Source organism: Mytilus galloprovincialis, chromosome 2 (genome assembly GCF_965363235.1).
Source record: "Mytilus galloprovincialis chromosome 2, xbMytGall1.hap1.1, whole genome shotgun sequence".
Taxonomy (NCBI): Eukaryota; Metazoa; Mollusca; class Bivalvia; order Mytilida; family Mytilidae; genus Mytilus; species Mytilus galloprovincialis.
The window spans coordinates 648,022-664,854 of NC_134839.1; the positions used below are offsets into that span (position 1 = coordinate 648,022).

Consider the following 16,833-nt stretch of genomic DNA (forward strand, 5'->3'; position numbering starts at 1 on the left):
AAGCGCGGTGAGAACGTGTTATAATCGTAGCGGGATCGTTGTAGAAGCGTAATGAGGACGTAGTAGCATCGTGAAAGCAACGAAAATTTACATTTTCATGCCGCTCATACCACGACCTCACCACGATCTGAATTTAAGTTAGATCGCGGTGAGCGTGGTGTGATCGTGGTCTAGTGGGACTGGGGCTTAAGTATATGTTTAGATTCAGCATATCAAAAAAGCCCAAGAATTCAATTTTTGTTAAAATCAAACTTAGTTTGGACTTAAATGTAGACCAATTTGAAAACGGTACCAAAAATTAAGAATCTACATACACAGTTAAGATTTGGCATATCAAAGAACCCCAATTATTCAATTTTTGATGAAATCAAACAAAGTTTAATTTTGGACCCCGATTTGGACCAATTTGAAAACTTGGCCAATAATCAAAAATCTAAGTACATTTTTAGATTCAGCATATCAAAGAACCCCAAGGATTCAATTTTTGTTAAAATCAAACTAACTTTAATTTTGGACCCTTTGGATCTTAATGTAGACCAATTTGAAAACGGGACCAAAAATTAAGAATCTACATACACAGTTACATTCGGCATATCAAAGAACCCCAATTATTCAATTTTTGATGAAATCAAACAAAGTTCAATTTTGGACCCTTTGGGCCCCTTACTCCTAAACTGTATTTACTTATACTAAAGTTATGGTGCGAAAACCAAGAATAATGCTTATTTGGGCCCCTTTTTGGCCCCTAATTCCTAAACTGTTGGGACCAAAACTCCCAAAATCAATCACAACCTTCCTTTAGTGTTCATAAACCTTGTGTCAAAATTTCATTGATTTCTATTTACTTATACTAAAGTTATTGTACGAAAACCAAGAATAATGCTTATTTGGGCCCTTTTTTGGCCCCTAACTCCTAAACTGTTGGAACCAAAACTCCCAAAATCAATCCCAACCTTTCTTTTGTGGTCATAAACCTTGTGTCAAAATTTCATAGATTTCAATTTACTTAAACTAAAGTTATAGTGCGAAAACCAAGAAAATGCTTATTTGGGCCCTTTTTGGCCCCTAATTCCTAAAATGTTGGGACCAAAACTCTCAAAATCAATCCCAACCTTTCTTTTGTGGTCATAAACCTTGTGTTAAAATTTCATAGTTTTCTATTCACTTTTACTAAAGTTAGAGTGCGAAAACTAAAAGTATTCATACGACGCAAGACGACGACGACGCCAACGTGATAGCAATATACGACGAAAAATTAAAATTTTTGCAGTTGTATAAAAATCATACAAGACTAACAAAGGCCAAAGGCTCCTGACTTGGGACAGGCACAAAAATGCTGCAGGGTTAAACATTTTGAGATTGTTTACTTACCATTCCTGCAAATGCAATAGAAGTTTTATATGGACCAAAGCAACAACATCTTGGCTGAGATTCACATGCTAATATCCTAAAAAAAAAAATTACAAAAAATAATTGATTGTTTTAATTTATGAACCAGGACCGTGACCAACTATTTTACTTAGATCATTAAGCTGCACAGTCTATAACTGTTGATTCATCTATTTTATTGGGCACCAATTTTCTCATCTTCGCTAGCCAAGGGTTACGATCCACTCCCGCTCTCTTCACCCTTGGCGGATTGAGCCAACATTTGTGAAAACAATGTTGCGCCATCTGTCGGAAGATTTAAGTCACGCCCATTCCGAATACATTATTCTTGACCAATGGTAGCACTTGAACTCTTCAATTTGGAGGTAAAATCACGGTAGTGTCTAGATTCTACACACTTGGTAAAGCTGGAAACGAAAATATACGCCAACATTCATGCATTTGTGCATGAAACATACACAGGAACTTCAATTAGTTGATTAAAAACATTCAAGTTGTCACTAAATATAGTCGTATGTTTAGGGATGTAAAGACTTGTTGCACAATAAACACGTGGCAATTGTTTACAAACACTTTCTACATTTACACGTGATCATGTAAAAGGCGCTTCTTGATTGGATGCAGCGAGTTTCGACTGCAACCAATAAAAATCCTTACCCTGTGTCTCCGAAATTTTATCTCAATCCGCCAAGGGTGAAGAGAGCGGGAGTGGATCATAACCCTTGGCTAGCGAAGATGCAATTTTCTATGATAGACGGAAATTGAAATTTTGTGTTTTTTTAATGGTTTCTGTCATAACTAGATTCTTATAGATTTTACTTGCTGATATTATTTGCTAGTACACAGTTTCTACCTTTCTATTTTAGTTTTTAAAATAATAGGTAAAACTTGTAATTTAGTCAAAAACCATTATCTAAGGCCAGTAACTCTTACAAGGAGTCATCTAATGTTTTAGGGCATGTAAGAATTAAGGGTATTGTTGAGGGACCTGATGGGGGGTCTCATCACGATTCACGAGTTGATTTTTTTGTCAATCACAATTCACAGAAAATAAATTTCCGTGATCACAGATCACGAAAATATAAAAAAAAAATCTGTAGAAAAATGGATCTCGATAGCGAAAATGCGCTGATCATGAAGAACGAAAATAACCCATCAGGCCCCTCTGACATTGTTCAGATGATAAATTTTGCTGTTTAGTGTTTCTGCTTATCTATTACAGTTTTCATTTTCAATAGGACATGAAGGTCTAAGGATGAGCACATGATACCCCTGCTGCTTTTTCAAGGAATACAGTTCGATTAACTTCTCATTGTCATATCAGAAATTTATAAAAAAAAACTATTAGGGGAGATTATTTTAATAGATATAAACCAGTCACCAAAGTTTCATAAAAACGGCTCAAAGCACTTTTGAGTTATAGCCAGAAAACTGGGAAATTTCCCTTTTTTTATTAACATAAAATCTCACAACTTTATATGTAAAATCTTTAATTTATTAAAATCCAAATAGAGCTTACGTCAATAGATATTAACAATTCACTTTAAGTTTCATGAAAACTGATAAAGCCAATTTTGAGTTATTGTCCAAAACTGAAAACCCCCCTTTTTTAATTAATAAAAAATTCCATAACTGGGAAACGTAAAATTTTAAATTTATAAAAATAGAAAGGGAAATCACAGCAACAGAAACTAGAGGCTCTCAAGAGCCTGTGTCGCTCACCTTGGTGCAATATTAAACAATGGACACAGATAAATTCATGACGAAATTGTGTTTTGGTGATCATGATGTGTTTGTAGATCTTACTTTACTGTACATTCTTGTTGCTACAATTATCTCTATCTATAATGAACTTGGCCCAGTAATTACAGTGGAAAATATATTCTAAAAATTTACAAAAATTTACAAAAATTTATGAAAATTGTTAAAAAATGACTATAAAGGGCAATAACTCCTTAAGGGGTAAACTGACAATTTTGGTCATTTGACTTATTTGTAGATCTTACTTTGCTGAACATAATTGCTCTTTACAGTTTATCTCTATCTATCATAATATTCAAGATAATAAGCAAAAACTGCAAAATTTCCTTAAAATTACTAATTCTACGGCAGCAACCCAACAACAGGTTGTCTGTTTTGTCTGAAAATTTCAGGGCAGATAGATCTTGACCTAATAAATTAATTTAACCCATGTCAGTTTTGCTCTAAATGCTTGGTTTGGGAGGTATAAGCCAAAAACTGCATTTTTCCCCTATGTTCTATTTTTAGCCATGGCGGCCATCTTGGTTGGTTGGCCGGGTCACCGGACACATTTTTTAAACTAGATACCCCAATGATGATTGTGGCCAAGTTTGGTTTAATTTGGCCCAGTAGTTTCAGAGGAGAAGATTTTTGTAAAAGTTAACGACGCCGGACGACGAACGACGGATGCAAAGTGATGGGAAAAGCTCACTTGGCCCTTTGGGCCAGGTGAGCTAAAAATAAAAAGACAAACAAACAAATAATAGTACAAACAACACAACATATAAAACTGTAGAGTATGAGCAACATGAACCCCACCAAAATTGGGGGTGATCTCAGGTGCTCCAAAAGGGTAAGCAGATCCTGCTACACATAAATATTGCCCAGCAAATCAATTGTTGACTTAAGATTGACTCTTTCTTGCTGAATATTCAGTGACAATTGACAAAATTCAGAAATCACTTTGCGTTTTTAATTAGATGTTCTTAGTAATTAAATTTTCTCATGGGGGCACATTATGATTTTAGACTAGAGCAGTTGAAATTTCAAAATTCAAGAAAAGGTATCGAAATGTATCAAAAATTCAAAATAGTATGAATTACGAATTTATAACAGAAAGATGCATGCTTTCATACAACACAACCAATTTATAATGGTTAGCATACATATCCAGACTCTATCATATTTTAACAAAGAGGGTCCAAAAATCTGACTCTGTTGGTACAGGAAATTGACATTGCGTAAAAGGCAAAATAATTTACTTTACAAAACTTCTATCACCTTTCTCTGTATTTAATCTGTGGGTCAAATGACCTGTTAGTTTACTGAACTTTTAATTCTATTCAAAAATTTCAGTGTTCAGCTAACACGATTTCATTCATTCCGAATAAATTGAAAGTTGTATTTTGGACATTTTTTCTAAGTAATGTCAGATTTAGTTGACACTTGCATAATTACCTTAACTTTGCTCAATACATATTCATTACAGCTTAAAATAGCTTCAGTTTGATTTAAACAACCAAAATATTTATTTTGGGTAAAAGATGCCCCATGTCAAACATTTACCGATTGTCAACAGTCTGATGGTATATATCAAATGTCAAAATCATGACAGTCTGGAAGAAAAAGAATCTGCAGGTAATTAAAGAACAAATTCTAGACATGACATAGATATACCTGGTTGTCATAGATACAAAGAAGCAAGAGTTTCATCTGACAGTATTCAGGATATTACAAGCAATGTAATCTTACTGCTATCAATATACATGTATATTACTACTTTTTATAGATAAAGAATTGACAAATGACCTTTCCTTAATTGGTTATTTAGAAATGCTTTCTTTTTAAATTATTTTAGTTTTTTTTTTAATCTAAACTAGAGGCTCTAAAGAGCCTGTGTCGCTCACCTTGGTCTACAAATGTATGTGAATAATAAACAAAGGACACATGACAAAATTGTGTTTTTGTGATGGTTATGTGTTTGTAGATCTTACTTTACTAAACATTCTTGCTGCTTACAATTATCTCTATCTATAATGAACTTAGCCCAGTAGTTTCAGTGGAAAATGTTAGTGGAAATTTACAAATTTTATGAAAATTGTTAAAAATTGACTATAAAGGGCAATAACTCCTTAGGGGGTGAATTGACCATTTTGGTCATGTTTTAGGTCTTACTTTGCTGTACATTATTGCTGTTTAAAGTTAATCTCTAACTATAATAATATTCAAAATAATAAAAAAATGGCAAAATTTCCTTAAAATTATCAATTCAGGGGCAGCAACCTAACAACAGGTTATCTGATTCATCTGGAAATTCTAGGGCAGACAGATCTTCACCTGATAAACAATTTTTGCCTCCAGTCAAATTTGCTCTAAATGCTTTGGTTTTTGAGTTATAAGCCAAAAACTGCATTTTACCCATATGTTCTATTTTAAGCCATGGTGGCCATCTTGGTTGGTTGGCCGAGTCACTGGACACATTTTTTTAACTAGATACCCCAATGATGATTGTGGCCAAGTTTGGTTTCATTTGGCCCAGTAGTTTCAGGAGAAGATTTTTCTAAAAGATTACTAAGATTTACGAAAAATGGTTAAAAATTGACTATAAAGGGTAATAAATCCTAAAGGGGTCAACTGACCATTTTGGTCATGTTGACTTACTGTGGATTCATTTTTATTCGTGGTATACCAATTTTCGTGGATTTCGTGGGTAACAGAGAACCAAGAATTTAAGAATTCAACGAAGAATAATCCCGAGAAATGTGTATTGGGTCGGATGTTTATTTCCGGTTATGTTATGCAGTTCTAGTATAGTGTTGACTAGTGATAAACATTGTAACATAACACGTGTTTTTTTATTGAAAGAAGATACAAGTATTTTGATTAAATCTATAATAAATATATCTAATATCAGTGATAATTTACTTTTTAAAATTGATTAAAACTGTTCATGGAAAATAACTGCAAGTTGTTAATTACCGTGTCATAGTTTGGTTTACCAGTGATTAAACATCAATAGGATTAAGTACGGGGATATTGCCCGTAGGTAATATTTTTTATGACAGGAACATTTATTTTCACACCTTATACTTATATCACTGTTTATTATATCGTGATTTTATAGAATTCAGACAAGAATTTATAAATTGTAAAACAAACAAATAATTAGTTGTCTCTGTCCATTATTGTAATCGAAGTTATCAATGAACACTTTAACCTAGAATGACCAAGCGTGCTTTTTCAATGAATTTCTTCTTTTTTGTTTTGTTTTATTATTGATCAAACCAAGGAGGTTATATGATCTCCTAAATCAAAAAGAAATCCACGAATTACGTATCTAATTTTTTGTTGTTGTAATCAGCGATCCACGAATTTACGTATACCACGAAACGTCTTTTTTCTCTATCCACAAAAATTGATACCCACGAAAATAAATGAATCCACAGTATTTGTAAATCTTACTTTGCTGAACATTATTGCTGTTTACAGTTTATCTCTATCTATAATAATATTCAAGATAATAACCAAAAACAGCAAAATTCCTTAAAATTACCAATTCTGGGACAGCAACCTAACAAAGGGTTGTCCGATTCATTTCAGGGCAGATAGATCTTGACCTGATAAACAAATATATCCCACTACAGATTTGCTCTAAATGCTTTGGTTTTTGAGTTATAAGCCAAAAACTGCATTTTACCCCTATGTTCTATTTTTAGCCATGGTGGCCATCTTGGTTGGTTGGCCGAGTCACCAGACACATTTTTAAACTAGATATCCCAATGATGATTGTGGCCAAGTTTGGTTAAATTTGGCCCAGTAGTTTCAGAGGAGAAGATTTTTGTAAAAGTTAACGACAACGGTGACGGATGCCAAGTGATGAGAAAAGCTCACTTGGCCCTTTGGGCCAGGTGAGCGAAATACAAATATTTCATGCAAATTGGTTTTAAAGTGTTTTTATAGTTATTGACCGACAGGTTGACATTGGGAGTACAGACAAAAGGACTAACAACAGTATACCATAAAACATGCCATAAATCGGTGAATTAAAGATTGGAAAACTTGGGAAAATTATTAACACCTTTACACTTAATTAATTTCCATACTGTCACATTTAATATGGTTGTTTCACAGTTTGTTTACTAACAAATGAATCATTAATGGGTACCAGTATGCATGAGGGTTTCATTTAAAAAAAGTGTCTTCATATAAGGGTTCTTTAATTTTCAAGACCATTTTCTCTAGTACAAAATCTGCCCAATATTCTCTATCCTGTAAAACACCATTCATTCCCTAATATGCATTTATATAATTTCAATCACCTCAGAAACTTCAATTACAAATTTAAAATTGAGCTTTATCTTGGATAAATTCAAACTAAAATTTTTAAAACAACTGAAATTTTTGGTGCTTTTCATGTAAGGACAATTTTTCAATGTATAGATAAGTGTCGTTTGTTGATGTGGTTCATAAGTGTTTCTTGTTTCTCATTATTTATATAAATAAGATCGTTAGTTTCCCTGTTTGAATAGTTAAACACTTTTGGAGCCCTTTATAGCATGTTGTTTGGTGTGAGTCAAAGCTCTGTGTTAAAAACTTTACTTTGACCTTTAATGGTTTACTTTTACCAATTGTGACTTGGATGGAGAGTCACGTCTCATTGACACTCATACCACATCTTCTTTTGTTATTTTCCTCTGTTTCCAGTTGATTGATTATAGCAGTACATTTGTACTTGTATGAAATCAACCAGACAATGCAAGTGTAAAGTAATATTGCAAACCATCTGCTCAGCCTTCATTGAAATTAATACAATTATGATGAAATGTAATATATCTAATAGATTTCTATAAGCTTGATAGCTATTGAATAAAATATTATCATGCGCATGAATATTATATATTGTGGTATATATATTCTATAGGTAAATGTTCATATCCTATTTACAGTCATAGAATTGGGGTTTGGAATTTTACACGACCGAATTCATGCATCTTCGAATTTTCTTGAGATGGTATTATAAAATTCACAAAAATCAGCAGGCCCGATCAGATTTTCACAGGCAAGAGACTGGCAGTCCTGTGCTAAATTTCAAAGACTGCATTTAGCAGAAGCAAATACTGTTGTTTTTCTATATAGACATTTTTTTATTCAGAGGATGTCTTTATGATGACCGCAGGAAATAGTTTAGTGTTTTATAACACAAGTTCAGAATTTGTTTCTGGAAGTGTTACATCAGAAGATGAAAATTTTGTATTTTACGATCCAACTGGAACAACTGATTATACCATAAGTACTTTCAATAGTATATTGACTGACAACATTTCTATAGTACTTAATGGTGATTACATAGTAATTTCTGCAGTGCCATTTGATAAAGTTTTATCAAACAAAATTTGGCAACTGATATTTTGCTATGCAACTTTATTTTTCTTATTAACAATGTGTATACGATTAATACATACTGTAATCATACATAAGAGCATACAAACTTCAGGAAACATTATGATAATCGCATTCATCATCAGCGACATTTGTGTTCTGGCTCCAAAAATATCATTGGCTACTATTCTTTTTCTACGAGAAAAGTGTACAATAACATTTTTTGGAGCATACTGCTTAGGAATGTTCAACGCTATTGTACAACTCATAAATTTGTACAGCATAACGTTACTATCAGTTGAGAAATTACTGTATATAAACTATGCTTATCAACATAGCCGTGTATTTTGCAATCTAAAGCGTGTGCTAATTTACCAATTTACTGGTTGTATCATACTTACATTCTGCTGTTTTACAATGTTTTATGTCAAATATGATATAAATTTACAACCAGCCTTGTTTATTATTTCACCTTTTGATCCAAAAGATACGAGAATAGAATTCATCATTATAACCATGATCTTAACTATAATCATTATTGGAAGCATGGTAAAAATGTTTTTATATGTTGTGAAACAAAATACAACAGCCCCTGGAGAAAGTTGGACAATATCAAACATTAGGAACAAGTATCTTTGGAAATCTCTTCTGTCAAAAGCCAAAAGTATTATATTTCCAGTTACGTGGATGTGTTTTGAACCTCATCTGGCATTCTTTTATGGAAATCATGTTACAAATTTACCAGAATTTACCATGAAAATGATTTTAGTGCTGGCCTTAGCTGCAAGATTTATCCACCCTCTGTTTCTTATAGGTGGCAACAAACCGTTAAAAGACAGATTTCTAAATAGGTCGAATAATACTCCATCTTGGCTGCTTGATATAAAAGAGGAAAACAGACAACGAAAGAAAAAGCCATCTTTACAAGCTGGTGGCAGTTTTCAGGGTTTAAACAAACCTATTAGACATATTTCAAGCATTCTAGAAGAAAGTAAAGTATAATAATTACTTCTGTATAGGTGCATGTCCTCAGTCGGTGCCAAACTGTTTTAGGATTTGTCTGACCCAATAAGGCGACCATGCCTGATGATGTCATAAGTTGGCATATAAACATTTTTTTTTAATTATTTGAGAAACAGATTCCACCGCCAAATCTTGTGTAATACAATATTTATCCACTCTCTACAGTTTAATTTAAAATATTTAAAATTTAACTGTCTGTAGTGGATAAATATTGTATCACACCCGATGCGGTGGTAGATTCTATTATTACATAAAAATTTGTACTTTCAAGTATCTGATTTGTAATGTTATATATGCGAATTTTTACGTGAAATTGAATAAAGTGATGATTTTTAACATTTTTACTTTGTGACATTTTAAAAACCTTCAAGCAAATCTTACTTGCAGACATTTTGCAGACATGTTACTGCCATCTTGTAAACTAAACCAATTTGATGGAGGAAAAAAGTGTATCTGTCAAATATTTGTTCTGACAAAGATTAGACTTCCTAATTGTTATTCATTCAATGAGAGTGTGATCATTATAGATTATCGTTAATCATCTCAACGAGCTTGTTTTTCTCGCTTGAGCCGTAAAGGCGAAAGTGAGAAAAGCTATCAAGTTGAGATGACCAATGATAATCAATTTATCACTATTTTACCTTTGGCGAAGTTGTTAATGTCACTGACAACGGGCACATGCTCCCTTACTTTCTAGCAATAATTTTTCATATCACTCAACTCCGGATCCGCTGAGTAAGGAAATTATCAGTCAGTAAGATCTAAGGAAAATTTTGTAAAATAGCAATAATGTTAATTTCAATGTGGTTTTTTAACCTTTTATCAGATATTAATTTAATTTTTTGAAAGAGTCGCCAGAACCTGGTATAACATTTCAATCAGAAAAAATGTTTATTGTATAATTGATTATGCTGTATATATTTTAATGATGTGCCTTATCAAATATGTATTAAACATAATATGCACAATATCAAATTGTTTTTTTTTTTAATATTGCTTGTACAGTCTCTCATAAATCTTTTAAGATTGGCACATACATTGTTAATTTAAAATAAGTTGTTATGCATGTATGTTTTATGTACCTGTATGAATATTTTATTGTGTAAATATATGTATTTGTTTACAATGAGACTATAATAAAATATTTAATCTATTGAATGTAATACACAGATTAAACTATCCAAGGGGTACCAACAGATACCGTAAGGCGGGTTATTTTTAGCGGGGTATAAATTATGGCTTATTTTCACTGATAGAACAATATTCGGCAAAATAAATTCCGCCAATTTAAAAATGCACATGCAAAGGTATTGATAAAAGTTCAGAATCCAAAATAAATAATAACCACAAAAATAATTTGAATGTCTTATTCAATTAAAAATTCACACCTGCAAAAGTAACCCCCATATACACAATGATACAGTAATAAATAAAATTAGCAGAGATCATTATTGTTTATTTCAGAATATTACTAATGATTCTGTATTCTTTACAAGATTCAACTACTGCTGGTCTTGAGTTCAATTTGTCTTTGAAAAAGAAAATGATTTTCAATGGACACAATTTAACAAGTTTTAAACTGGGATTTTTCCAGAAAGTCCCTGTTTGTTAGGCATACGAAGACACTTCTTTCTCAAGTTACGAGGCAAAAAAAAGGTGTTACGTACTATGTGTGACTGCATTTTATACACACAAAAAGACTATATATTAAATGTTCATTTATTCATCTTCTTGTATCTATTTAGATCTAAACTATTAGTAGATGTGTGATTTATACATAGCAGAACATAATAATTCAGGGTATATTAGATTAAACTAAAATGTAATGACAATTTTGATTGATTGTTGGTGATCAATGCAACTTTCAGTATTTTTAGCTATATATTGGTGGCCAATTATTATTAGTGGATGAAGCAAGAGAACCATTTACCTTCTGTGGAAAAACCAGCAATCATAGTCAATTAGATTGGAGTTGAATGCACCTGTCATGTGCAAGGTTTGAACTAACACCATCAAAGTGACAGGCTAGAGTGAGTGATACTGTAAATGATCTACTGTGGATTCATTTTTATTCGTGGTATACCAATTTTCGTGGGTTTCGAGGGTCACATGGAACCACGAATTTAAGAATTCAACGAAGAATAATCCTGATAAAAATGTATGGAGTCGGATGTTTATTTCCGGTTATGTTATGCAGTTCTAGTATAGTGTTGAATAGCGATAAACATTGTAACATAACACGTGTTTTTTATTAAAAGAAGATACAAGTATTTTGATTAAATCAATAATTAGTATATCGAATATCAGTGATAATTTACTTTTCAAAATTGATTAAAACTGTTCATGGAAAATAACTGTCAGTTGTTAATTACCGTGTCATAGTTTGGTTTACTAGTGATTGAAAATCAATAGGATTAAGTACGGGGATATTGCCCGTAGGTAATATTTTTTATGACAGGAACATTTATTTTCACACCTTTTACTTAGAATGAAATTCAAAACAGTGTGGCTGTGGCCATTGATTGACACAATAAATTCATCCATTGACTGGGACAATTTAGGTGAACGTTTGTATGTAACGACCACTGCTCACTATGTACTTTTTAAAGACAATTCAACTATGGGGTCACCAAAGGTTCTCAACACCTTAATAAAGTAATTCGAAAAATTCGAAATAACACGATGTTTTGATTTATATCAATTATATAAATCAAAACATAAAGGTTATTCCTGATTAATTTTTCGAATTATTTTATAATTAAGGCGTTGAGAAACCTTTGGTGACCCCACAGTTTAAATGTCTATTGTAGGTACTCGTGAACAGTGGTCGTTACAGACAAACGTTCACGTAAATTGTCCCAGTCAATGGATGAATTTAATGTGTCAATCAATGGCCACAGCCACACTGTTTTGAATTTCATTCTATATGACTGTTTATTGTATCGTGATTAGGAAAATGAGCTTTCAATCATAAAGTTTTGATTGCCTTATAGAATTCCGACAAACATTTATAAATTGTAAAACAAACAAATAATTAGTTGTCTTTGTCCATTATTGTAATAGAAGTTTTCAATGAACACTTTAACCTAAAATGACCAAGTGAGTATTTTGACAATTCAAAACTTTTTCAATGAATTCCTTCTTTTTTGTTTGTTTTATTATTGATCAAACCAAGGAGGTTAAAATGATCTACTAAATCAAAAAGAAATCCACGAATTACGTATCTAAATTTTTTTTTGTAATCAGCGATCCACGAATATACGTATACCACGAAATGTCTTTTTTTCTCTATCCACGAAAATTGATACCCACGAAAATAAATGAATCCACAGTACTTCAACAACTCAGCCACTGAGACCATTATAAATATTTTAAAAAGGCTTGTGCTTGGATTGATTGATTGTTGCTGTTTTAACCTCACTTTTAGGCTGTTGCTGTTTTAATGCCACGTTTGGTCTATTTTGTGGTGGTCAGTTTTTTTATCGGTGGAAGAGAAAACCACCAATATTCGATATGAAAACTGACAATCCTTGTCAATTAAGATTGGAGTCCAATGCCTGTGCTTGGATAACTGCATATGAACAAGTAAGATTTTGATTTGTTTTAAAACAGTTTGCCAGCTCTTCACACTAAATGATTAGTGACAAATGAAGGAGTAAATTGTTTAAATTCAATCCAGAATAGAAAAAAAAATACTTGGTTATAAACTATCAGATATATTTTGTTCATTGATATAAAACTAAGAGTGCATATACTGAAATGTCTTATAAAGATATAGGAAGATGTGATATGAGTGTCAATGAGACAACTCTCCATCCATGCCTGCTTTATGGAACATGATTGATTTTAAGTGAAAGTCATAAAGTTATAGATTGAACTACAAGTATCACATAAAATCAACATAACCAATGATCCATAGTAATGAGGTCAAAGACAGAAAAACAACATCAATATACTATTATTTCAGAAATTATTGTGTGCATTTACTATTGCCATTTTTGAGGAATGAAAAACAAAGTACCGGGCCACGTCCACTTGTATTTTTGTCCATCTGATGAGTTAAGCCTTTTCAACTGATTTTTATAGTTCGTTCTTATGTTGTACTGTTATACCACTGTCCCAGGTTAGGGGAGGGTTGGGATCCCGCTAACATGTTTAACCCTGCCACATTATTTATGTATGTGCCTGTCCCAAGTTAGGAGCCTGTAATTCAGTAGTTGTCGTTTGTTTATGTTACATTTTTGTTTTTCGTTCATTTTTTTTACATAAATAAGGCTGTTAGTTTTCTCGTTTGAATTGTTTTACATTGTCTTATCGGGGCCTTTTATAGCTGACTATGCGGTATGGGCTTTGCTCATTGTTGAAGGCCGTACGTTGACCTATAGTTGTTAATGTCTGTGTCATTTTGGTCTTTTGTGGATAGTTGTCTCATTGGCAATCATACCACATCTTCTTTTTTATATAGAGATTAATTATTGCTATTTCCAGAAAATCTGTGTACTAATATACATAACAGATACCCCAATGCAAGTTCTAATTGTTACGATTCTCACCCAGTCACATTATTCACATTAATTATCTCACAATAATTTCTGAATTTACAGTGATATCAATTTTACAATAAAAATACATGTTTATTGTTTACCTTTGAGGATATGATGGTTCATTTGTGTTCCATACACATATCATTCCCTTTCCATCCGTTGGATTTGATGGATTACTCTGAAATATTTAAAACATTTAGGATTACTCTAAAAGATTTAAAACATTACTCTAAAGAAATGAAACATTAAGGATTAATCTGAAACATTTAAATAAATTGAGAATGGAAATAGGGAATGTGTCAAAGAGACAACGACACTACCAAAGAGCAGATACCAGCGTAAGGCCACCAATCGGTCTTCAATGCAGCAATAAATTCCTGCACCCAGAGGCTGGTTAAGCTAGCCCCGGAACAAAAATGTATACTAGTTCAGTGGTATGGGACGTCATACTAAACTTTGAAATATACAAAAGAAACAAAAATTAAAAATCATACAAGGCTAACATAGGCTAGAGGCTGCTGACTTTTAAACATGTTTTTTGAGATCTCAAAATGTTTAACTTGTAAATGTGTCTATAAAAAATGCATGGAAATGTCAATTCTTCAGGTCATAAGAATTGAAAAAAAAATATCATTATTATCTTATCATAGGTTGCTGTCTGACATAACTAATTTTAGTTCATTATTGTAGTATAATTCAGGCCATTGGTTTTTCTTTTTTGAATTGTCTTTACTTTTGTATTTTCAGGGGCTTTTATAGCTTACTATTCAATTGGGTTTTGTTTATTGTTGTTGGCATTATAGTGATTTGTCTTTGTCCACAAGTTTGTTCTTGGTCTATAATAAATTGATGTCTATTGGAAATCATACATCATTTGGTCTATAATCATTGATAATCTATAGTTGTCTATATTGGAAATCATTTACAACATATCCTTTTGACTATAATGGATAGTTGTCTATTGAAAATCATATACAACATATCCTTATAAGCATCAAAATTAATCAAATCGGGAAAAACATAGTACCTGTTCAGGCTGACTGTAGATAGTCAGTAACATATTAGGTTGTGTTGGTGCAAAGTATGCAAACTCCACATGGCGACCTGTGAAAATAATAATATCAATATTTACATATGGAGAAAGTTATTATCAAACTCATCTTTTGATAAGGTATTGCACTGGGTTTCAGGAATCAAGTTTTATATCTAGAATTTAAAAACAAATCAAATTATACAAATGGATCTTTTTATCATAAGAAGATTAGGAGATCTGTGATATTGATTGGGGAGATAACTTTTGTCCAAATAAGGTATTCTCAGGGGAGATAATTAAACTTGATTTTATTGAAAATTAACCAAATTTGATAAATTTTGTAACATACCAAAACAAGAATTGGAATTTAGGAGACATATTAATATCAGTTAACTACTTGTTTCCAAATCGTAATAATTATTCAATTAAATTCACATTATAATAACATTAATATTATCATTCTAATTTGTGTATAGTATTTAACAATTTCTCTTGATAATTTATTGCTGCATTCATCAAAATTTAATTGCAAATTTAATTGCCCCTTAATTCTTATGCAAACAAAATTTAAATTCTAAAATCCTTAGTTCTGCCAAAACATCTTGTGACCTTATATTTTCCCTTTTTTTTTGGTTGGTGTCTTTCAAAAAACTGACAAAAAGGAAATAAATGTATTACTTTTCTGTCTATATTAACCTAAAGGTGGTACCTAGCATTACAGGGAGACAACTCTGTAATATACACAAAACATTTTAATCATGTTCTATTGTTAAGGAAATATTAAGCTTCTCAATGATCAAAATGATTGTTTGTCAAACTGATATATATACAATGAAAATTGTCCTAGAAAGTGTTTGGTTCAAGTTGAAATTTTTATATTTTTGTCAAAGGGTAAATATTTTGTCAAAATTTTATGAAATTAAACGAGCCAAATTAATTTTAGTCTAGGTGTTTGGTACCACCTTAAATAAATCAAATATACAAAAAGAATTGTGAAATATGAAAAATGTGACACATAATTTAAGTCAGGAGTCGACACCTCAAATCTAAATAAAAGCCAATAGTTAAGCCTGGGTGGTGATAATATTGTGGAATTTATGTTGTAGAATCAAATAACTTTTATTTGTGCTCCAATATGGTTCTCTGTTACGTTTTGTAAGCATTTGTATCAAATTTAACTTGTGATTATTCTGCCTGTAATGGGCGTCTTTAATTGACAATAAAACATATTTGATTTGATTTGATTTGTTACTAGTGATGATTGTTTACAAGTACCACTAGATAGATTAATTGTATCCGTAGTACATAAAATTGAGAAAGAAAATGGGGAATGTGTCAAAGCGACAACAACCCGACCATAGAGCAGACAACAGCCGGACACCAATGGGTCTTCAATGTAGCGAGAAACTCCCGTACCCGTAGGTGTCCTTCAGCTGGCCCCTTAAAAAATATGCATACTAGTACAGTGATAATGGACGTCATACTAAACTCTGAATTATACACAAGAAAGTAAAATTATAAATCATACAAGACTAACAAAGGCCAGAGGCTCCTGACTTGGGACAGGCGCAAAATTGTGGCAAGGTTAAACATGTTTATGACATCTCAACCCTCCCTCTACACCTCTAGCCAATGTAGAAAAGTAAACGCATAACAATACGCAAATTAAAATTCAGTTCAAGAGTCCGATGTCAGAAGATGAAACAAAAGAAAATAAATAAAATA

General features: G+C 32.1%; 1 protein-coding gene across 9 annotated transcripts in view; it reads right to left on the reverse strand.

The window, feature by feature from the left end:
* LOC143062632 (cytoplasmic dynein 2 intermediate chain 1-like) overlaps positions 1-16,833 on the reverse strand; it is a 72,768-nt gene that overhangs the window by 26,199 nt on the left and 29,736 nt on the right. For all 9 annotated transcript variants that reach the window (XM_076234309.1, XM_076234313.1, XM_076234310.1 and 6 more), the window contains 3 exons: positions 15,103-15,179; positions 14,177-14,253; positions 1,372-1,447 (listed from right to left, as the gene is read on the reverse strand). In XM_076234309.1, the coding sequence (XP_076090424.1) occupies positions 1,372-1,447; positions 14,177-14,253; positions 15,103-15,179 (230 nt within the window). The remainder of the gene's footprint in view (positions 1-1,371; positions 1,448-14,176; positions 14,254-15,102; positions 15,180-16,833) is intronic.